Source organism: Danio aesculapii, chromosome 17, assembly GCF_903798145.1.
Source record: "Danio aesculapii chromosome 17, fDanAes4.1, whole genome shotgun sequence".
Lineage (NCBI taxonomy): Eukaryota > Metazoa > Chordata > Actinopteri > Cypriniformes > Danionidae > Danio > Danio aesculapii.
This window is the reverse complement of record NC_079451.1, coordinates 40028941-40052746: the sequence shown is the minus strand read 5'-3', so window position 1 is coordinate 40052746 and position 23806 is coordinate 40028941. Positions and strand designations below refer to the sequence as shown.

The 23806-nt window shown below is 34.9% G+C and overlaps 1 protein-coding gene across 5 annotated transcripts in view; it reads right to left on the bottom strand.

Annotated features, from left to right (window-relative positions):
• Nucleotides 1-23806, bottom strand: part of ctage5 (CTAGE family, member 5) — a 41662-nt gene that overhangs the window by 12560 nt on the left and 5296 nt on the right. For 2 of the 5 annotated variants that reach the window (XM_056476650.1, XM_056476649.1), the window contains exons 4-24: nt 19010-23612; nt 18230-18532; nt 18050-18123; nt 13278-13409; nt 11531-11552; nt 11331-11419; nt 10682-10753; nt 10227-10337; nt 9733-9804; nt 9524-9628; nt 9294-9416; nt 7981-8086; nt 7845-7891; nt 7155-7245; nt 5240-5378; nt 3140-3241; nt 2969-3029; nt 1043-1078; nt 875-942; nt 729-799; nt 504-632 (exon numbers count right to left, since the gene is read on the bottom strand). In XM_056476650.1, the coding sequence (XP_056332625.1) occupies nt 504-632; nt 729-799; nt 875-942; nt 1043-1078; nt 2969-3029; nt 3140-3241; nt 5240-5378; nt 7155-7245; nt 7845-7891; nt 7981-8086; nt 9294-9416; nt 9524-9628; nt 9733-9804; nt 10227-10337; nt 10682-10753; nt 11331-11419; nt 11531-11552; nt 13278-13409; nt 18050-18123; nt 18230-18532; nt 19010-23612 (6556 nt within the window). The remainder of the gene's footprint in view (nt 1-503; nt 633-728; nt 800-874; nt 943-1042; nt 1079-2968; nt 3030-3139; nt 3242-5239; nt 5379-7154; nt 7246-7844; nt 7892-7980; nt 8087-9293; nt 9417-9523; nt 9629-9732; nt 9805-10226; nt 10338-10681; nt 10754-11330; nt 11420-11530; nt 11553-13277; nt 13410-18049; nt 18124-18229; nt 18533-19009; nt 23613-23806) is intronic. The other 3 variants (XM_056476651.1, XM_056476652.1, XM_056476653.1) reach the window with 3 other exon arrangements.

Sequence of the window (23806 nt, the reverse complement as noted above, 5' to 3'; positions counted from 1 at the left end):
TTCTAATTATACATTACATTATATATACCTTATTCATTTTAATAAGCTGATTTGCTGCTCAAGAAACATTGTTCATTTTTTAAATCTTTTTTTTTTTTTTGTATCAAATGAACAGCGCTCATTTGAAATACATTTTGTAGCATTTTAAAGTCTGTAATTTTTCATCAATTTAGAGGATCATTTTCATAAAAAAATGCATTTTTGTGACACCAGAATTTTAAACAGCAGTGTGCGTGTAAATATTAAAATATCAGCATCAAATGTCCTAAGTCACACTGAAACCTTGAAGCAAACCAAACCGTAGGAAATCAAACCACTCCAATGCAAACACATCAACTACAGTAAATCTAATGGGAATTAAACAGGATGCATGCACCTATACACAAACAAACACAAAAAAACTGCTAGATAACCATGCTAAATCAAAGACTATGAATTCAAAGAATAAACCACACTATTCATATTAGCTAAGAGACACTTGTATGTGTGTGTGTGTGTGTCACCTCTGCCTGGACCTATAAACTGTGGTGAGAGTCGAGGTGGTCCGTCCATTAGTGTCGGTGGGGACAGAAAAGTCCGTGTTTCTGAGGAGGGTCTGCCAAGAGGAGAGGGTCCATAAGGGGATCTTTCACCTGAGGGATTGAGCAATGCATATCTCAAAAGCTGAAACCATTTTAAATACTGTATATAGTAACATGTAGTGGTTAAAGAAAATTCAGATCACCTACCCCTAAATAAAGGTCTGCCCTCTCGTACGTCCTTTTCAAGAATATCAAACCTAAACTGGGCATCAGTCAGCCTGCAAATGTAAACGTATATGGATTAGTTCTGCTTCAGCTGTATATGAAATATGACAGTAAAGTGTTAATTTCACCTCTGGCGGAGATGAGCGTTTTCTCTCTTGACATCAGCCAGGTCTCGATCAGCTGCCCTTGCAGCAAGCTAGAACAGAGACAATTCAAGTTAAAGATAATATCTGACACAAAACTCTACTGATGGCTGATACTGACTAAATTTAACTAGTTTTTAAAACACAACTTACCCAGTTATCATGAGCCTTTTTCTCATGAGAAGAAATCTGGTTGAAAGAAAAGGTATATAATAAATAAAATGATGAGATATATGTTTATAGATCAATATTTACACAATTTAAGATTACAGTCTCATTCAGGAGTAAAAATAATAATAATATTAATAATAATAATAATAAATATAAAATAATGCTAAAAAGCATATTAATTATATAAAACTAAATAAATAAATAAAATATTAACGAATAACTGTTATTATTTAACACAGACAAATATACAATATCTGTATACACAGTAAGTGAGCACACCCCTCACATTTGTCTAAATATCTTTTCATTTGACAAAACTGAAGACATGACATTTTTCTGTAATGTTAAGTAGTGAGTGTACAGGAAACTCAACACTTTTGTGGCCAATGGTTTAGACATTAATGGCTGGTTGACGTGTTTTATTTAGGAGTAATGTACATTGTTACACAAGCTGTACAGCACACTCATTACTATACATTGTATAAAAGTGTCATTTCTCAGTGTTGTCACATGCAAAGATTTAATAAAATATTTATAAAAATGTGAGGGGTGTACTCACTCCTGTGGAATATTGTATAAGTACAGCTTTGTAAAAAATTAAGAGACCATTACTTGGTTTTAATGATAAAGTTTACAAGTCTTTTTTGTCCACGAATGTGGAAATTCGTCTTTGGCCAAATGTTACTAAACATCACGAATTCAAAAGACAAACACAAAGCTTCCTACACCATAGATTACCAACACACAACCCTGGCTGTAAAACCACAAACAGATTCAGTGTCACAGAATAACATATAACTACCTTATGGTCATTTGTTTAATATAATAATAACAGACGGTATAAAAGACTTCTTAAAAATATTTATTTTTACAGTGGGTACTCTGCTTCACGGTTGGCTCAGGGATTAGCACTGTCGCCTCACAGCAAGAAGGTCGCTTGTTCAAGTCCCAAGTGGGTCAGTTAGTACTTCTGTTCGTATGCTCCCCCTGGGTAGGCGTGGTTTTCCTCTGGATGCTCCGGTTTCCCCCACAGTCCAAAGACATGTGATATAAGTGAATAAACTAAATTGGCCGTGGTGTATGAGTGTGTATGTGTATTAATGTTTCCCAGTACTGGGTTGCAGCTGGAAGGGCATCCGCAGTGTAAAACATATGCTGGATAAGTAGGCGGTTCATTCCAGTGTGGCGACCCCTGATGAATAAAGGGACTAAGCTGAAGGAAAATGAATGAACTCTGTATCGTCTACCAGAAGGAAGCTTTTCAAATTCATAATGAAGAGGGCGAGTAGAGTCCTGAGCTATCTGTGAGGCTTTATATCTAATCTGGTTTGTAAACAGATCCACAATATTTTACATAAGTTTGAGTAAAATATGAAGGTCTGATAACATTTCATCCACATTTTAAATTAAAATATCCTCATTATAGTCAATTATGTTTTACTTAAAACGCATAAATATAAATTAACCTATTTATGAGATAATTTTGAGCAATTATTGGGTAACACTTTAGCATAATGGTTCATTACCTAATGTTAGCTAATGTACAGTATTTGTAAACATCAACCAAGTATGAATAATCTGGTAAAGCATTTATTAATTGTAGTCCAACATGAACTAATGCATTATTAAAATCCAAAGTTGTGCTTGTTAATATTAGTTAATGCACAGTGAGTTAACATGAACTAACATTAGTTAATGTTATTTAAGTTAAATAATGTAAACAAAGATGAATTAATAGTGTAGTAAATGTATTACTAATTGTTCATGTTAATAAAAACATTAACTAATGGACCATAATTTTAAAGTGTTACCAATTATTGCATACAAACTAATAATAAGGGTATCATCAGCCACAAATGACTGAAGACCCTTTACTTAATAAGACTGTAAACATTTCAAGCATGTCACCTGATTCTTAAAAGCTTGTGAAGTCCGGTCCAGTTCATCCTCTAGGTCTTTAGCTCGTTGTCTGTATGAACACAGTGAAGAGGACCACAATGTCAATGTGTTTCTTGCCAATTTCAGAGCACATTTTATACACGTTAAAACTTTCTCCAATGTGTTAAAAGCTGCAGTCACCTGTAAGTGTTGAGCTCCTCCGCAGCGAGACTGATCTTTTTGCCTGCCTTGTTGAGCTTCTCCTCCTTCTGCAAACGCTCCTTCTCCTCCACTGTCAACATCCTGAGCAATCCTTACTGTTAGTACTTCAATTTCATATAAAAACACACTGCACTGTGCATATTTACTGACTGAGTGTTAAGGGTTCCCACAATAAAACCAAAAGGCAAATTCCCTGAATTTTCCTAACCTTCACTGACTGAAAACATGAATTTATATGACATAACGAAGAGAAAAACAGCAAGCTGTTGTGTTAAACAGTCCCTAAAGAATTTTTGCAATTTATCTTTAATTGGTGCGGACGTCCCACATATTTTGGCTAGTCAGGACAGTTTTATGCCATAATATAACATTATAATAGCTTATAGAAAGTCCTTATACAGTGTTCAATACCTTAGGTTGTCAAACTCGGAACAATGCTGTGAATGTGTGACCAGATTTAGATTCATCATGTGACATTATCGCAATGCACATTCAGCCAAAGTCTATTTGAACAAGGTGAGGTTTGTTGTATCAATTGACAGAATCAAAATCAGTGTTCCCTTTATATAAATGACAGAGAAAAATGCACAAAAGCAAGCACATCAATCTCAAATGAGCGCTAAGTCAAACAAAAAGAAGTGCAAAGAATTAATAAAAAGGCGGCAACTCCAAAGCTGATATTTTTGGAGCTTTGATGTTACTACATTTTTATAAATGACAGAGACCAATGATTCTTGAGGTTCTTGATGCAAATATTACTGCAAATTACGAGAAAAGCCACAGCAAAATTCGTCATTTTAGGCAGCAGTAATCAGCAAATATTCCTGCAAAATCCAGGAGGGACTGAGCAGACCACAAGTGGGAAAAGAATCAAACAAGAGTGGAAAATAGCCTAACCATGACAAAATGCAAACAAAAAAAATACATTTTGAGAAGTGGGAAGTCAAATTTTTAAAATTCCATAATATTCCAGAAATTCCATGACCCGTGGGCAGGAGCAGATTTAACCAATAGCGAGGTAAGTGGCCGCTTAGGGCCCCAGAAAGTCTGGGGACCCACAATAAATTTTCTATAAATTATATACAGTATAATGTCATTTTCTAGCATATTTTGTAGGATAAGGCTCTAACAAATACAAATTTACCTTAATTAGTACATCCATGCAAATGTGTGCATCCAATCATGGATCAGTCCTGCAGTCAAATCAGATTTAGGGTGCACTCACACTATGCTACCAGTTTTTTTTGAGTGCCCTGAATTTGGCTCAGGCATGGTTCAGTTGGCCGGCCCAGGCCTGGTTAGAGGAGGTGTGCTAGAGTTGAGCTTTGGTGTGGTACGCTTGTAGTATGAGTGCAAAGCGCTCCTGAGCCCGAATCTGAAGACGCGACGTCAATTTTAAGGGACTGTTTCATATGGATTTATCAATCATTCTTACTTTTCAATGAACTGTCACAGTTTATTAAAGACGCAAACCCCTCGCTGCATGTCAGCTGCACCTTCAGCAAACCTCCTAATATGTGCAGCACAATGACTTTAATGAACATTTGTGAACATCAAAAGGGTGGATCTGTTCCTCAAAATATTTGACTGCATATCACTGCATCACAAACAACTAAAACGATATAACTAAAGAAATCTCCACTGTGCTGAGTGACAGCGCTTCTCTTCCTGTTAAACTAAACAATCGCATCATCGATGACAGAAGCAAGCTCAGGTTCGGAAGCAAAATGCAGTGTGAGTGCAGGCTGTCGGGGTAAAGGGGAGGGGAGAGAATGTGCTTCGGCATGGTTCAAGGCAACTGTACCTAGTGTGAGTATTCATTATTTTCAGTTGTGAATTCATTTTAAGCAAAAAAATCTTTAAAAATGTAAGATTGCATTAAGATTAAAATGTAGAAAGACTGAGTGATATAAGAAAAGACAGCTAAATAAATATATAAATACAAATACGAAGGGTGCATTTTACTGTAGGACTGCCGGGTGCCGTGGCTGGAATTACTTAGGGCTCCCAAATCAATAAATCCGCCCCTGCCCGTGGGAACCCTGAGTGTTATGAGAGCTGCTGTGCTCCAGTTCAGACCTGTGCAGTTTAAGCTCATTCTCCTGGTACATCTCAGTCATGATCTGGAGTTTCTGCTGGAGTTTCTGGCTTTCACTTGAATAATTGGCACTCTCGGACACCAACAGCTCTTTCTGCTCCTCCAGCTGTTTGATCCCCTCTGAGAAAACAAAAACACAATTATAAGTTTCTTTTTCAGTCTAAATGATCGTGTTTGACATAATCAGGCCAAAGCAAATTAGCTCCACTTTTACTGCTCATCACAATTTTTTGCATAACAGGTGCTTTTCTAGAAAAACACATGAAAATGCTAATTCATTATGTTGTTAGCAGGATACAATTCAAATCACCTGAAACTAAAGTGTTGAAAAGGTTTTTAGAAATGTAAAAGATTACAAATAACATGTTACACTATTTAAGTAACAGATTACTTTTTTAACTGTAAATCATTTACCAAATAAATCAGGCAGGAAAAACTGTACACTGGTACTCAACACTGATTACTGCCAACACTGATTTAAAAACCTTTATCAGTTGAAGGAAGATTATTATCATTTGATTTGAAAGATTTTTGCACCTCTTTTCACTTAAATCATTCTGAGGTTAAATGCATATTTAAAACACTTTGATAATTTTTTGGAATCTAAATATTTGCGAAAATATTACAGGAAACACTGGCATTGAACAATGCCTTGGGTAAAAAAGGTGTTAATAAAAAAATTGTAGAATAACATTGCTTTACTAAACAAAGGAGGCATTACACATAAAAACAGGCAAATTAAGAAATGAATAATATTCAAATTATCCTAGCTTTTAACTTTTTAGATTTAACCCATTATGTAATCATATATATATATATATATATATATATATATATATATATATATATATATATATATATATATATATATATATATATATATATATATATATATATATATATATATATATATATAACATGTCATTAACTAGAAAACTCTATGGAGACATGCGCATCTAGCACTGATTTTGACAGGCTAGTGAGATGCAGTTATTATTTTTCCCCAAAACTGGTATTAGGGTAAAGTTGGTTTTATATCAACCCATTTAAAGCAAGCTCACTCTCTTGCAGGCTCTATTATGTGTACGCATAACTTTTTCTGTGCAGATTTGCTGTTCTGCCTAACAACTGATGATTAAACTGATGTTTGAACTGATCTGGATGGAGGATCTTTCTTACTGAAGCGCCCCCGGGCGGGGCCAAAGAGAAATCAGCGATATATACTTGGCTTCGAGGGTTAGAGAGTGTTGTGGAATGCCCACATGTAAACCTCAAACTGTAAAGGGTTTATTCTGCAGCCCAGAGCGCTCTGTATGCTTTATCCATTTGATTCATTAAATTAATTTAAACTTATTTGAAGCCTCTGACCGATCTTTGAACCTGGGGGACTAGGGGAAAGTCCAACAATTCGCACATTCCTTAATAATATAATTTCAGAAAAGTATTGTTCACAAATTCTAAACAGGTACATCATTTAATTAGCCAATGATTATAAAAATACAACATTGTTCACAGTCAATTAAATAGTGCTAATGTTGTTTTGAAGTCATACCTACATACTATTTCAGACCGAGTTTTCAAAAAGTGGGAGCGTGTCACGGGCTGTCACTGTTCAAAAATGAACGAATGTGCAAATATAAATCAAACTTCACCTCAGTAAAGCTGGTTAGGTGAAAGAGCGCTATTTACTTATGTTTTGTTATTCAACTAAATAAAAATCAGATCAGAAAAAAAGGAGTGCTAAACACAGAAATATCCTGTTACTCTAAACGCTGTGTATGAATCTATCATATGTCTCTATATGGCATGTCTATCAACAACCGATCAAAAACAACAAATGCTTAGGTTCATGCATCTAAAAACCCATTTCAACTGTAGAGGAACCAAATTATTTACCATGGAGATCTTCTTTGGCTTTAATTTCATCTGCGAGTTTGGCGAACACTCTGTTCTTGTCCTCCTCCAAGGACTTCAAGTCTGCACTCATCTGTGACAAACAGGAAGACTCCATTATTTACCGCATAATATATGTTAGGGCTGTGTTTCAAAACATAGTGTTCTGCTATTCAAGGTCAGCAATGAAAAAGGTTAAAGATCCCGTGAAATGCTTGGAAATGTGCATTTTCATTCGATGTTTGACGTAATCTCAACCGAAAGACGAAGAGAGAGTGGGACATATTGTAGCCCCTTCTCTTTTTATAAAACTGCCAATAGTGTTTTGCTTTATCACCGCTCTGCTAGTGAGAGTGGTTGAGCTCAAGCGCATCAAATGTGAAGTGTCTTGAAGAGGGCGGGGCATGTCAAACACTGGAGAGCATTTGATTGGTCACGATTTGATGAGAAACTGAAGTATGAGTTGACGTGAAAAAAAAAAACGTTGATCCATTTAGGCGGAAGTAACAATCTACAAGCTTTACATGTTTATATCAGTTTTATATCTTCTAAACACATATTGTGTCACTGTTTTAGAGCACACTAGCTTATAGATCCTAAAAACTAACAATACTGATACATTTAAAAAACTTTATTTTAATTTCATGGGACCTTTAAGTATATTTAATTTAAACAGGATGTGAGTAAGAATACCTTGGCTGCTTCTATAAGTTTCTGTACTTTTTGCTTCTGATGGAAATCTGTAAGCACAAAAACAACTGATACTTTAAAACCTGACTTTGGATAAAATAAAAAACACTATTTCCAGATAAACAACAACATTTATAACCTGAACTATCTCCGTTCTCAGCACCAGCTATAGTAGTGCTGCCGTCGATGCTGGTCTCGTCCTCTGAATCCCAATCTCGCATCTTCAAAAGACACTCTGTGAGTGACTGGAATAAAAAAAATAGGATAAACAGATTTTTTGAAATGCAGTTTCAGCAAGTCCAGCATTAGACTGTGTGTGACAGAATTAAATTTCACTTTTGACAATCTGTTGTGCTTTTGTTTAGTTTTTAATTTGATGTTATTTCACGTACATCATTCATTCATTTTCTTTTCGGCTTAGTCCCTTTATTAATCAGAGGTAGCCACAGCAGAACAAACCGCTAACTTATCCAGCATATGTTTTATGCAGCGGATGCCCTTCCAGCTGCAACCCATCACTGGGAAACACCCATACACTCTTATTTACACACAACGGACAATATCGCTTACCCAATTCACCTATAGCGCATGTCTTTGGACTTGTGTGAGAACCCCACGGCAACACTGGGAACACATGCAAACTCCACAAAGAAATGCTAACTGACCCAGCCGAGGCTCGAACCAGCGACCTTCCTGCTGTGAGGTGACAGCGCTACTCAAAGTGCCACCGCACCGCCCATTTCACGTACACTACTCTTTAATTAATACTTTCATTCAGGAAAACAGCTTTTAATTGAGTTAAAGTGATAATAAAGACTTTTACACTGTTACTAATAATTTTTGTTTTAAATATACAATGTCTTTGATGAAACTTTCAAACTGTATCAGAGGTTTCCACAAAGATATGGAGCACCACAATGGCTGTCAACATTGATAACATTTACATTTATTCATTTTTCATCCAAAACGACTTACAAATGAGAATAAAAAAAGCACTTAAATTCTTCAGAAAGCAGCAATATATAGATGCCATGACAAATCTAAGTTACTTTAGCAGCTATTATTATTATTATTATTATTATTATTATTATTATTATTATTATTATTGAGTGTTTGTAGGAAAGTGTCTCGTTCAAACTGTATAGACAGAAAAGAGTGTGTCTCCTACAGCTGGTTTGTCAAACCCACTCACCTGTGTAAAGCACACTAAAAATTGTACAAGGTTTTACAGAAATATGGAATATTTATAAGAAGCTGTCTTGGCATTTGGAGAGGGAAAGAGTGTCTCCTACAGGTGGTTTGTCAAACCCACTCACTTGCATGAAGCACACTTGGTATTGCACAATGTTTTCCCAGTTATTAAATTAACACATTTCATCATAATATTACAAAATGTTTTTTGATCATAAAAATCGGCCTATTAGAATAATTTCTGAGGGATCACGTTTTTACCTTGATGCGATCATCTTTGTTAGCACAGTCCTCCATCATGCCAGCATGAGATCTTTCACACATTTTCATCTCCTCCTCCAGCTCACTAAGACGTTCGCCCCAGCCCTCCGCCTCCTGCATTAACTGTGTGCGTGACAGACACATATGCACGTCATTGCATTACAACTATTTTTAATAGAGCAAACTGATAAACTCATTCAATTCAAGCTTCACACTAACTCAAGTTTCACCTGTTCTTTACTCTCGAGCAGCATTGTATGCTCTTCTTTTGCCGCCAGCAGGTTTTTCTGTAGTCTCTCTGTATTGATCTCATGGATCTTCAGTGTTGTGTTGTCCTACAGATTGACAGGTAACAAAAGAGGATCACAGATTTCATAAACAATGCGTTTTAAGGAGAACATGACTATAATATGCATTATATATATATAGCTAATACTACCTGTTCTAACTGTGACTTTCGCTCTTTAGCTTCCTCCTCTAAATTCCTTAAAATCTGCTCAAGTTCGGCAAGCTGTAAAACAGATTTAGCAGCAGTCAAGACAGATTCAGACAACATAAACATAACAGGAACTAAGCATGAAAACCAATTAACAAATGGTGATGACAGTAATAAATATATATGTAGTCAAGGATAAAAAAAAAAAACCATCAAAACAATATCAGTGTAATTCAGCTTTACAGAGCTCAAAAAAGGCAATTATTTACCACAAAAATCTCATTCAGAGAAAGAGTTTTATAACAATAGTTTATAAAATAGTTTTAGAAATAGTTTGTAAACATGTCAGGCACATCTAGTACAAGATTTGTTGCATTTATGCTTTCATTGAACATATAAAATCTCCTTTGTAAATGTCATTTGATGCGCACAACAAAATGGGACATCCTGACCCACATGTAAAGTGAGATCTGAAAGTGTTTGTGAATGCTCATCACCTGATCCTCTTGCTGTTTTCTTGCTTTGTTTTGCTGAGACAGCTCTTCTTGTAGCCTTTCGATTTCCTGTTTCATTTGAGCATTTGATTGTTCAAGTTTCTGGGATGCCACCTAGATGCAATGCGAGTTGATATGCAAGACATGTTTTATTAAAACAGTCAAAAAAAATTTGAGACATCAAAAACAAAGACAGTTTCTAACGTGTTACATTCATTGCTATAATAAGCTGTGAAATGGTTTGATTAATCAAATAGCAGATGTAATATTTTAATGAAGCCAAAACACTTTCAATAAATGGAACATCTGAATGCATTTTAGATATTTACATATTGAATATAACAAAGATATATTATGGTAACTGAAAAGAAAAATTAGCAGACATCATTATCAACTACAATTAAGATAAAGTGCAAAAGTAAATAACAATCTATCAAAGACATAATGACAGTCTTTACCTCTAAAGTATCTTTTTCTGCAGCTCGTGCCGACATGCCATTGTTCTGCAGTGTGGACTCTAGTTTATCAAACTGTCAGGAAAGATAAACAGCTTCATACAGAGGAACTAATTAAGAAAGGTGCATTTTATTGTATGCAAAGATTTACAGTATGTGTTTGGGGCTTATAATAGGGTATATGCAGAAGAATGCAGAAGGACTTTTAATTTATGAGTAACCTGGGTCAAACACCTCCGGTGAACTGTATGCAGTTACAAAATCGGCATGTTTAAGGTCTGTTTTCTTTAAAAATCAACGTTTTCAACTGCCTGATTGATATACACTATAAAGTGGGTCTCAGATTTTACAAGGAGCACTGCATTGAATTCAATTTTCCTGCTCTATGTCTTTAAAGTATGAAGATTTATTTTACCCCAGTATTTTCAAGGGCGTTTCTGCCCTCGCCTGCTGATCCTGACGGGCACGTGCGTGTAAATGGCTTTTAATCTCGTTTTACTAAACTAAATGAATGCTGAAGTCTATTTAACTGGTGATATTTTAATTACATTACAACATCAATTCTGTAAAAGGAACCGTATATAATTTTAAAAAGTCACATTAACCGTTCAGAAACACTAGTTGTGCATATACCCTATTCGGCATTTCTCACCTTCTGTTTGACCTCACTGAATGTCTCAAGCACTTTGCACTTTTCGTCAAGAAGTTCAGCCACTTTATGTGCCATTTGCTTTTCTTTACCTGTAAATAAACAAGCAGTCAGGATAAGCAGAGCACTGACTAGTAAAACAGATAATGAGGGTAGGTCTAAAGCAGAAAACTGATCAGATAAAAAGCTAGGAAAACACTCACTTGCATATAATCGACTTTTGATCTGAAGAACAAACAGAAAAAGCTCATGATTAATTTTTAGTGACATACAGCTATGGAAAAAAAATAAGAGACCACTTGAACACTCGAAAATCATTTTCATTTATGATTTACAGTTATGTGTTTGTGTAAATTTTAATTTTAGTTTTATTCTGCAACCTAAATTTATTCAAAATTTTAAATAAACCTTGTCATTTAGAGTCTTTTTTGTTGCAAAAAATAAGATGTTTTCAGAACCCTATATGAATTTATAGACTGCACAACACCAATGCTTTAACTTCAAAAGAGTAATCAACATTTAAAAGTGCTCTAAATGACAATCTTTTTATTTGAATTTTGGAAGAAATATTATCAGACATTTATAGAATAAAACATTAACATTTCACTCAAACATTAACATTTTTCCTAATAAATCAAATATGATACAAAAAATGATTGTAATATGAATGTAAATATCTTTTCTATAGTTTTGTTTTAATCTATGTGTGTGTATCATATATACATAATGAATATATTTATAATACATACACATATATTGTGTCAAAACAAATTTTTTATTTTGGATGCGATTATTCACAATTAATCTTTGCCCAGCACTAGTAAATTGTCATCTTGGTTTTATTCTGTAACCTATATTTATTCCAAATTTTTTATAAACCGTGTCATTTAGAGCCTTTTTTGCAAAAAATAAGATGTTTTCAGATGCTTATATGCATTTATAGACTGCACAATACTAATGCTTTAACTTCAAAAGAGTAACCAACATTTAAAAGTGCTATAAATTACAATCTTTTTATTTGAATTTTAGAATAAATATTTTCAGACATATATTAAATAAAACAAACATTGACATTCCACTCAAACATTAACATTTTACCTAATAAATCAAATAAATAAATATAAATATAAATATATATAACAAATAATATATAAATATAAATACATTTTGTATAATTTAATTTTTTTCTATGTGTGTGTGTGTAATGAATAATGAATATATATAATACACACACATATATTATGTCAAAACAAACTTTTAATTTGGATGTGATTATTCACAATTAATCTTTGCCAAGCTCTATTAAATTGTCATTTTAGTGTTATTCTGTAACCTACTGATGACATTTATTCCAAGTTTCAAAAAAAACTTGTCATTTAGAGCTTTTTATTTGAATTCTGTAAGAAATATTATCAGACCAGATCAGATTTATAGAATAAAACAAACATCAACATTTCATTCAAACTTTAACATTTTACCTAATAAATCAAATAAATCGAAAAGAATTTCAAATTTTTAACATTTTACCCATAGCTTTATTAATTAATTTTCTTTTTGGCTTAGTCCCTTTATTAATCAGGGGTTGCCACAGCAGAATAACCAGCCAACTTATCCAGCATATGTTTTACGCAGCAGATGCCCTTCCAGCTGCAACCAATCTCTGGGAAACATCCATACACACTCATTCACATTCAAACACGACGGACAATTTAGACTACCCAATTCACCTGTACCGCATGTCTTTGGACTGTGGGGGAAAACGGAGCACCCGGAGGAAACCCACGCGAACGCGGGGAGAACATGCAAACTCCACACAGAAACGCCAACTGACCCAGCCGAGGCACGAACCAGCAAACTTCTTGCTGTGAGGCGACAGCACTACCTACTGCACCACTGCGTCGCCCCCATAGCTTTATACTATAGAAATTCTTGTGCAGAAATGAGACTTACAGACTGAATGAACCTGCAGGTGAACAGAAGCAGTATGCATAAACCTAAAAATCCAGTGAAAAACACAGCTTCCCATGGCAGTCCATACAAGTCAGGACCAGGCCGAATGTCATCAGGAAGTGAAGACACAACCTAAAACACAGAAGTTAAACAGTTATATGGGTTCTCAAGGAAAAGGGAAGTATAAATGATACAATTTAAGCTTTCACACATCTTTTAAACTGACTATTATATGTACACACATATAAGTTAAACAATAGTTTAAACATGTCCAATAGAAATATTGAAATGTGATTATTTTCAGTGACTTCACAAGGTCTTTTACTCATTTGCAAGTTTTCCATTAAATAGACATTTGACAATAATAAAAAATTAGTTACCTTACAATCATTGTACAATTACTGTAATCTTAAAGTTTCTAACACACACTCTTTTATGATATTTGATCATTTCAGACATCCTTTAGTCACACTGACCCACAAAAACTGACCAAAACAAACAAGATGATACAACACAATATACTTCCAACTTGCCAAACTGTTATGAAACGGTAAACAATGCTAAAAGCAAGGGCAGCTTGATTTTTGTACCTATAAAAATCCATAAAATCAATAACGTTAGCAATATAAGATGAAATGGTCAACATGTAACAGATGGAGCAATGCTAACAAGCTATATGCCTATAAAACCGTTCACATATCTAAAAGCCAACATACATTTAGTAAATACTCGAGTAAATGATGTGTGCTATGACAGCTTACTTAAAAGAAAAATAAATATGACCCCTGCTGACAGTTGCCACACACACACACACAGTCAAGCGGTTTCATCATACACACACTGGCACCTACATCTTTGATTTTCTCCACCGCGAGTGTGTAGTAAATATTCGCAGCTCCTTTCATGTCAGTCGCTTCCGTCACAACAGACTCGGCCTTAAATTCGTCTGCCATGATTATATTTAAACTGAGTTATTTTGTATTTTGAAATTTGATCATTTATCTGTTGTTATGCCATGGTGCCGGATGCTACTCCACTCTGACTGCTAGTGCGCACTGCACTGAGCGGAAGAGCTCACTGTTCTGTTTTAGGTGGGTTCGTTACGTATAGTATCTTGCGTTTAGAAAATTCAAACAGGAAAACATTTAGATTTGTTTTAATGTGTTTCAAATAATAACAATATGCACTTTGGTCACATAAACAGTATTTTTTTACTTTAAGCAAACAGTTAAAAGTAAAAGTAAAATCCGCAATAAAATAACACCCCTACAACGGTCACGGTTTCTTCCACACGTCACCAATTGCTGAATGCCACAACGTTCCGGTAGTTTTAAAGTGACAGACGTCAAGGTGATCACGCATGAATATTTGTCATGAGCTGATTGTGGAAACATCTGTAGTTACCTAAATGTGCGTAAGTATGTTTCATTAGTGGGTGTGACAGTAAATATGTGTATTTAAACAAGGTCAGTGATCCAGAGACCGGTTGAGCAGCTCAGCTCATCTGAAAATTAGATTACTTTTTATGTCAGTATCAATATCAATACCCATTTAAAACGTTTTATAGGAGATTTAGTTCTAAAGAGGCAATACATACTTAATAATAATTTAATTGGCTTGAGTGCAAAATATGATATTATTTAGAGACATGCCAAGACTAAAATAGACTGTAATTTTAGTCGTCTGCATGCTTCCATGGACGGGGTACAAATTATGACATGAAACTCTTTCAAAAGTTATATTTTAAACTTGTTGTATCGTTAGAAATTGGTTAATTTTCATTAACAGGATCTTAAATAAACGTAAGGAATTTTGCTCTATTTTTTTTGCATAATCCTGTTCACACGTAGGGGAGAGTGGGGACAAAAGTATCATTTTTCATAAAAAACTAATTTTTAAATGATAATGTTTTTAGCAGAAATATATTTTCGCTGTGGTTACTAACTTACAAAGAGTGCTCTATCAAAATCAGGTGTTATTTTGTATCAGTGTAGTACATAGGTTCCAAACTCAATTCCTGGAGGGCCACAGCTCTGCACAGTTTTGTTCCAACCTTAATCAAACACAGCTGATCCAAATAATCAAGACTACTAGGCTGTTTCTCAATATGCGTTCTTCAGCGATCTGGCGTCCTTGTGTTCTCGTATAACGTCATAATCAACTGCCAAAGTTCAGTTCCCAAACTCAAGACAGGAGGACGCGTGAATGTTCCCGGATGTGTTCTTGATATCGAGGACGCATCGATGCACATTAAGGGTGTTTATTTGCTGAAATTCATATTAAAATTAGTTTTATTTGTAGTGTGCAATGTGTATTTATAATGTCTTTATGCATAGTCTATATCATAGGCGGAGAGTGAACAAACTCCAGGGGAAGGCTAAGATAAGCGCTGCCCTTTAATGCATTTAAAAAGATTTGCGACCGATCAAGAAGAGGTTTCAACAAAAGCACCGCCTATCAACAAACGTCTATTATATTCAACACGCACATGAAGTTATTTTATTAAACTAACCCACTATATAATAATCTATATAATAATAATAAATATAATGCATTGTATATTTTATATTCATACGTTCACTCATTATCTTTTCGGCTTAGTCCCTTTATTAATCTGGGGTTGCCACAGTGGAATGAACTTATCCAGCATATGTTTTATGCAGCGGATGCCCTTCCAGCTGTAACCCATCACTGGGAAATTATATTATATTATATTATATTATATTATATTATATTATATTATATTATATTATATTATATTATATTATAGATTAATGGTATGAAAAATTAAGTTTATGCTTAATAAGCAGTGTTCTAAAGAGGCCGAAAGCTACTCTTAAAAAACACATATAAATAAATAAATAAATAAATAAATAGCACATACTTTCACATTACTTTTCTTTAAAAAGTAGCTAAGTAACACATTTAGCTACTTTTTAAGTGACAGGATTGTAATGTAGGCCTATTACTTTTCCCCCAACATTTCAAATAAGATTTCATTTAATGCTGAAAACACGCTCTGCCTACGGTATATACAGTATAGTAAAAAGTGGAAAAACAATAAATTGTTGTATGAATGCTGTAATATTTTAATAATTTTCCAATAAAAATGCGAAAAGGTCATGTGACCATCAGGAAGAACCAGGGAAGAACGCAACATCTCATTTCGCACAGGACAGGTTCTCTGTTCTCGTGGTCTCCCGAGTTCATTCTTCCGATCATGAGTCTTTTCTCTGCATTCTTGGAATTAAGAAACAGCCCTAGACACTAGCCTTAAACACCTTGATTAGTTTGATTAGCTGTGTTTGATTAGGGTTGGAGTAAAACTGTGCAGAGCTGCGGCCCTCCAGGAATTGAGTTTAAGATGGTGTCGAACAACTCACCAACAATATAATTTCACTTTAAAAAAAAGTTGCACATTGTTGATTTTGAGCCCCTTAAAATAACACACGTGTGGGTCAAAAATAACACAACAATATTTGCTAGATTTACTGGCTTAATGTTGTTAATTTTAAATATATCTGACTCTGACCTTGTTAATGTTAACTGCAAACATATTTTGTCATATTATGAATATTTTTTATTATTATTATTGGCAATACACATTAATTTTAGTAAACATCTAAATCCAAACACTGCAAACTAAAAGCAAAAAATAAGGTTTGGCTAATAGTAGTGGGACATAAATAACAGTGTTACTTTTGTCCCCACAGGAACTCTTGCCATTTAAACCTGATTTACTTTTAAACTGAAAAACTCAGACATTGCAAACTCAAGGATGTGTTATTGCACTAAATAACCTGTAGATTGATCACTGATGTGACACATGAAAAGAGAAACACAACTTGTGATAATGAAAAAAGAACCGCTACAATAATTTACTTTTTGCACTTAACAACAGAAATTTGGAGCTAACTGCGGGACACGGTGTCCTGACATTTTATCCTACCCATCAGATTATGCTACCAACACTGTATTTGAATAGTTCTGAGGTTGGGGTTAGAAAGTAAGTAGGTTAGGGTGATATTACAGCTTCATATCACACTACTCCACATTAAAATTTGCACTGGGAGCAAAATCTGATGGGTTGCATATTGTGTCAAAATGTGCTACCTACTTTTTGAATGGGAGGTAGGACAAATCGACAGAACAACGGTCCCGAAATCACATGATATTTGGCAGCTCCTTCAAGGGTTGCATGCTGAATGTGCTGTCGTAGCCTAGAAATCAAATGTTGTCAGGGCTTCGAGATAATCTCTTTGTTACTTTCGTCCCACGTTACTTTTGTCCCCGCTGTCCCTTACTGTACAATTACTATATAGTTAGATGACCTATTTAACTGATTTCGTAAACTTTAATGGAGAATTGACATAAAATAAACATTAGAATTAATTAAAGCTAATTATGAGGAAGAAGGGATTGGCTAAAATCATCATTTTTTAAGAGGTTTATAAAGACATTTAAAGTGTTTAAAATATTTATGAGCTGTGTTGGGTAAATTAAAAAGTATATATATTTAAAATAAATATTAATAAAGTAACTAAATGTGTTGCTTTTTAAGGAAAGTAATGCGAAAGTGTGTTTTTATGTTATTTGTGTGTGTTTTAAGTTTAAGATATTTATTTATTACTTTTAAAAGTAACTTTACCCAATAGTATTCATGACTGCTGAAAATAAAATAACAAAATTGTTCCTATTATGTTTTAAAATAGTTGTCGGACACCAAAACAGTAACAAGCTACTTTTCAAACATGAATTTTACACAGACTCACCGTGACCACTATAGATGCAATTTTATAAATTGTGTCTTCAGCAAAAATTGCCATGTTATAGAAATGCCCTTCCCCTGTGAAATAGAACAAAAACATTTTCAATTGACCATGTATAGTGGGGTAGAAAATGTCACCCGTTCTTTTAAAAAGCAAATTATCTTAACTCCAAAAATTGATTACCATTTTGTGATTCAACGAGCGCCTCAGAGAACAGGACGTGGTTTTGGGCAGTAGTTTTCTTGATATCAGAAGATGTCCAATCCTCCTTCTTTCTTATTTCCTCAGTCTGAACATCCTTCACAATAGCTCTATTTGATGAAATCTCCTTCTTCTGAGAAACCGGCTCATTTTGAGGACTGCTCAAGTCATTTATATCAGGCATTTCTGCAATTACTGGATTATTTTCAACCTCTTTTGAAGAAATTACTGTGTCCTTATTCACATCTAGACATGCTTCATGAACACATTCATCTTTGCTGATCCCTGTGAGCAAGGAAAGGGAACATTAGGTCCACAGAAAATTTTACTTGAACACTTTTACATTGCAGTCACCCGTAAGAATAAGATCACAAAACCAGGATTTCCCATGAATCACATATGCAAACGTTTTTTTTTCCCATGCAAAAATTCATCGAAATTAAGAAATCCAATTATGTTACACTCTTAAAAATAAAGGTTCCAAAGGTGGGGTTTAGCAGTGATGCCAGAGAGGAACCTCTTTTGGTTCCTCAAAGAACCTTTTAATGACATTTCTTTAAAAAATTAAGAGAAAAAATCTCTTGTATCAAGAAAAAAAATTTTAGTCTAAAAAAAAATCAACAATGAAGAAACTTTAGTGTCATGGAAAGCTTCCATGGATGTCAAAAGTTCCTCATGGAACCATAGATGCCAATAAAGAACCTTTATTTATAAAAGTGCTTGCTTTTATTTTCGTAAATGTCCAGCACGAATCACCTGTACCTTGTCTTTCTACATTGATATCTGCTATCACAGCTGAATATTTCTTTTTTAGAGTAGATAAGAGGGTAAGCAGCTTTTGTAGAGCAGGATATTCTTTATTATTATCATTATCCTCGCCAGGTCTGTTATCTTGCTGAATAAGCCCCAGTTTTGTGTTCATCTTCATATAATATTCCAACAGCTGTTCAAAGTCACCGAGTTCCTCGAGATCATTGTTATCTGGACCCGTATGGGTGTTTTCCATTTTGGAATCGAGCCATGATAACTTGTGGTCTCCAAATAAATCTGACAGATCTTGAATGTTCGCCTCGCTCAGATGAGGATGTAAGTTTTCATATACTTTAGAGGTTTCCGGAGAATGACTGAAAGTCTTTTTGTGTTGAATTTCTGGTCTTCCAAGCTGCTCTTCTTGTTTATCTTGTGAATGCACTGCATCATTACTGTCAGCATCATTACTTTGAACATGGATGATGCCTGTGTCTCTTTTCTCCCGTTTTCTGACATATTCTGAATCGGTTTGATGATCTTCATCATTTGCAGTGTCCTCTTTGTGTTCTACAGTCTGATTTTGATCAAGCGTGTTATTATTAGTACTGTCATCCTGAACTGGGTCTTCCTCTGAGAAGAAATGACCTGTTAATTTAGTTTCTGTGAACACTGTATGTCCATTTAGGTCTTCAGGATGATGATCTGGGTTAAAAATTTTATCATTGTCTGTGTTTTCTAGAAAGTCAAGATCATGACCATCGTTCTTTGAGACTTCAAATTCATCCGATGTGCTTTTTGTGTATCCATTTGTGTTTTGTGTGTCCTCCTTAATCTCTTTGGTGTAAAAATTATTTTCTGTGGGTTCAGAAACTGTCCTTGGTTCCTCTTGTTCTTCATGAATTTCAACCTCATCTGTATATTTGCTTTCTGAATCAGTGTCTTTAACAATACTTAAACCTGCTTTCTCCAAAGATCCATCATGCGATTCACTGGTATTATTGATCTCATCATTCATGGGGTTTGGAGATGAATTTGGCTCAAGATCAATTTGATCTCTTCCTTCATCAAGTGAATTTATATCTGTGCTCAGTTCGTTTTCATTGCTTATATCCAGTGGTTCTGAATCTGGTAACTTTTCTTCATCAAATTTGATGTCTTTTGACAATGCCTCGACTAATTGTGCTTCTTTTCTGTCCATAACTACATTATCATTTCTATTCGTAGCTAAATTATAATTTCGTTCTATTTCTAATCCATTACTCCTGCCCTTAACTAGCCCATCATTTTTGTCTTTAAGTGATTCATTTCTGTCCATAACTAACCCATCATTTCTGTCCATAGCTGATTCATAATTTCTGTCCATAACTAGCCCATAATTTTTGTCCATAACTAGTGGATCATTTTTGTCTGTAAGTGATTCATCTTTTTTGTCCAATACTAACCCTTTATTTCTGTCCGTAACTAAACCATCATTTCCGTCCATAACTAACCCATCATTTCTGTCTGTATCTAACCCATCATTTCTATTCGTAACTAACCCATTATTTCTGTCCATAACTAACCCATTATTTCCGTTCGCAATTAACCCATCATTTCTGTCCGTAACTAACCCATCATTTTTGTTCGTAACTAACTCATCATTTCTGTTTGTAACTAACCCATCATTTCTGTCCATAACTAACCCATCATTTCCGTTCGCAACTAACCCATCATTTCTGTCCGTAACTAACCCATCATTTCTGTCCATAACTAACCCATCATTTCCGTTCGCAACTAACCCATCATTTCTGTCCGTAACTAACCCATCATTTCTGTCTGTAACTAACCCATCATTTCCATTCGCAACTAACCCATCATTTTGGTCTGTAACTAACCCATCATTTTTGTCTGTTACTAACCCATCATTTCTGTCCATAATTAACCCATCATTTCTGTCCGTAACTAACCCATCATTTTTGTCCATAACTGATTCATCATTTTTGCCTGTATCTAACCCATCGTTCATGTCCATAACTAGCTCATCATTTACTAATCCAACTGTTCTGTCCATAACTAACCCATCATTTTTGTCTATAACCAACTCATCTTTCCTCTTCATAACTAACTCATCATTTCTGTCCATAGGTAACCCATCATGTTTTGTTGCATCTTTGCCATCTAATTGTTTTTCATTATCATTTTTTAATACAACATCTGACACATTCAGTTCTGAAATCACATCTGCTTTTACATCTTCTGTAACTATGAGCGTCTCTATTAGAGAGTCAGTGTACGAATAGGAAACATTTAATTCCTCTGATTTCTGATCATGTGTCTCTACCTCTAATTGTTCTGATATATCAGCAGAAGTGATACGTTCTGGATTAAATCGATCATAATCATTTTCTTGCTGTTTTGTAATGTCTAAATTGTCTTGATCAGTTAGATTTGGTGTCAGTTTGGCTTGTGAAATCTCATCAACCGAATCAGTTAAGTAGTTTTCGCTCTGAATAACTCCACCAATTGAATTATCTGCCAATTTAACTTCATTTTGGATGTTAGAGTCTTGTGAAGAATCATTGAGTTCTCTAATACCGTCAGATGAAACGCTGTCTTTTGAAGTCATTGTTTCATCAAATGTGTGAGTTTCACTGATTAAATCAGCCTCTGAGATTGATTCTAGCTCGTCAGCATCAGACATTTTATCCTCCATTACATTCAGTTGCTCAAAAAAGTCCTTCTTACCTAAAATGACATCTTTTGCTGACTTTTCCTCATAGTTTTGCATATCTCTCATATCTTTCTCCACCTCCAAAACATCAGCGCTTTTTTCACTTTTATCTTCAGACTTCTTTTCCAGGATTCGTAAGTCTGTGAATGTTTCTTCAGTCTTATTAGATTGTTCATCTAGCTGTTCACTGCTATCAGATTCAGCGCTATCTTTTAAAAAAGCCCCTGTTTCTTCAGACAGAAGCTGGTTTTCACCAAACACATCGCTGGCTGTTGTTTTTAAGTCTTGCTCATTAACATCAATCACAATTTCTTCATTTTGATCCTTCCTAGTGTTTTCATCCTTACCTATATTTACATCCTTTGCTGTATTTTCCTCATTATTTTCAATATCTTGCTTCACATCTAAAACATCGGCATTGTATTCATTTTTAACTTCATTTAAATTATCTACAGACTTACTTTCAAGGATTTGTGAATCTGCGGTCTCTTCTGAAACATTAGATTTTTCTTTTATTTGTTTAGTGCTATCAATTTCAATGCTATCTTTTAAATGAGCCATTGTTTTGTCAGGAGTTTTACCTAGTATATCTTTTGGGTTTTGGTCTTCCTCATTGAGATCAATCAACATTTCTACTTGATCCTTGTTAGTATTTTGTTTCTCATTAAAATCATCCTTACCTATATTTACAGCCTCATTATTTTGCACATCTTGCTTCACCTCTTCTACTATAACATCAGCATTGAAATTATTTGTGCTTTCTTCACTTGTATTGGACTTTCCATCTAGTTGTTCAGTGCTATCAGATTCAGTAACAGCCATAGTTTTGGTTTTATCAGACACCAACTGAGTTTCACTAAAAACATCAGTGTCTGTTGCGACCGAGTCTTGCTCATTAACATCAGTTAACATGTCTTCTTCTTCTCGATCCTCATTACTTTGTTCCTCATCAAAATCTCCCTTACCTGGATCTTCACCTTTTCCTGTCTTTTCCTCATCTGTCTTTACTACCACGTCCGCCTGAAACGGAAGCTTCACAACCGATGCCAAGCCACTGACTGAAAATATGGACTGTGAACTTGATTCAGACTCTTTGGTTTCAATGTTCTCAATATCTGTAGTAAATTCCGGGTTTCTTTCCTCAGGTGAGATCTCATCAACATTCTCATCATGTTTAGTTTGCTCTTCTCCGTAAAGGTTTGTAATTTGGTTGTAGATACCACCATACCACCCCGTTTGTTCCTCTACTCTTTTATTTTCTTCCTCATCTGAGTCGTTTTCAACCGAATCCATGCTCTGATTGGGGTTAATTAAGCTCTGGTCCTCCATGTTTGTGTTTTCTTCTGCTTTCTGTGCTTCGGTTTCAGCTGAATTGTCTTGAGCGAAGCCCAAGGCATCTCTACCCATGCTCATCCAGGAGTTGGTTTGCTTATCATCTGTTGGAGTATCAATATTTTCCTGAGCGTCAGTCTTCAGATCCTGGTTACCAAATCCGAAAGCATTGGTCAATTCACCGCTGAGCCACCCAAATGTTCCAGAGTTTTCCTTCTCCTCAGCGTGGCTCTCCTCGATGTCCATCACTATTTTTCTGCTTTTGAAGGATTCTTCGCTGCTTTCATCCTGTGGTTCATCATTGCTTTGTTCATTCCTGCCAAACCATCCACTAACAGCAGAGCCTATCCACGAAGACCCACCTTTTTCTGTCGTCTCGGGGCCGTTTTGATTGGAAACGTCTTGAGGAGAAATCTGGATGGGTTCAGTCTCTTCTGTATTATCGGTAGGGGTATCGTGGACTTCATTGATATCATTTTCTCGTGTTTCTTGTATCAAATCTTCTGGATCATCAAATTCAGTGCTGGGCTCAATTACTAAACCATTTTCATCAAAGCACATGAAGTCAAATTCCTGAGGAGAGAATTTATACACTGATTAATATCCATGTTCTTGGAAGACATGAATCGACATGGAAGAATTGATTCTGTCTGATGTGGTTTAGCTTCTAGACCAGCTTAAATTGTTCTGTACGATGTAAAACGTGAAGTTTCTACACTGAAAAAAGTTATTAAATGGATTTACTAAATTATTTTAAGCTAAGTGGT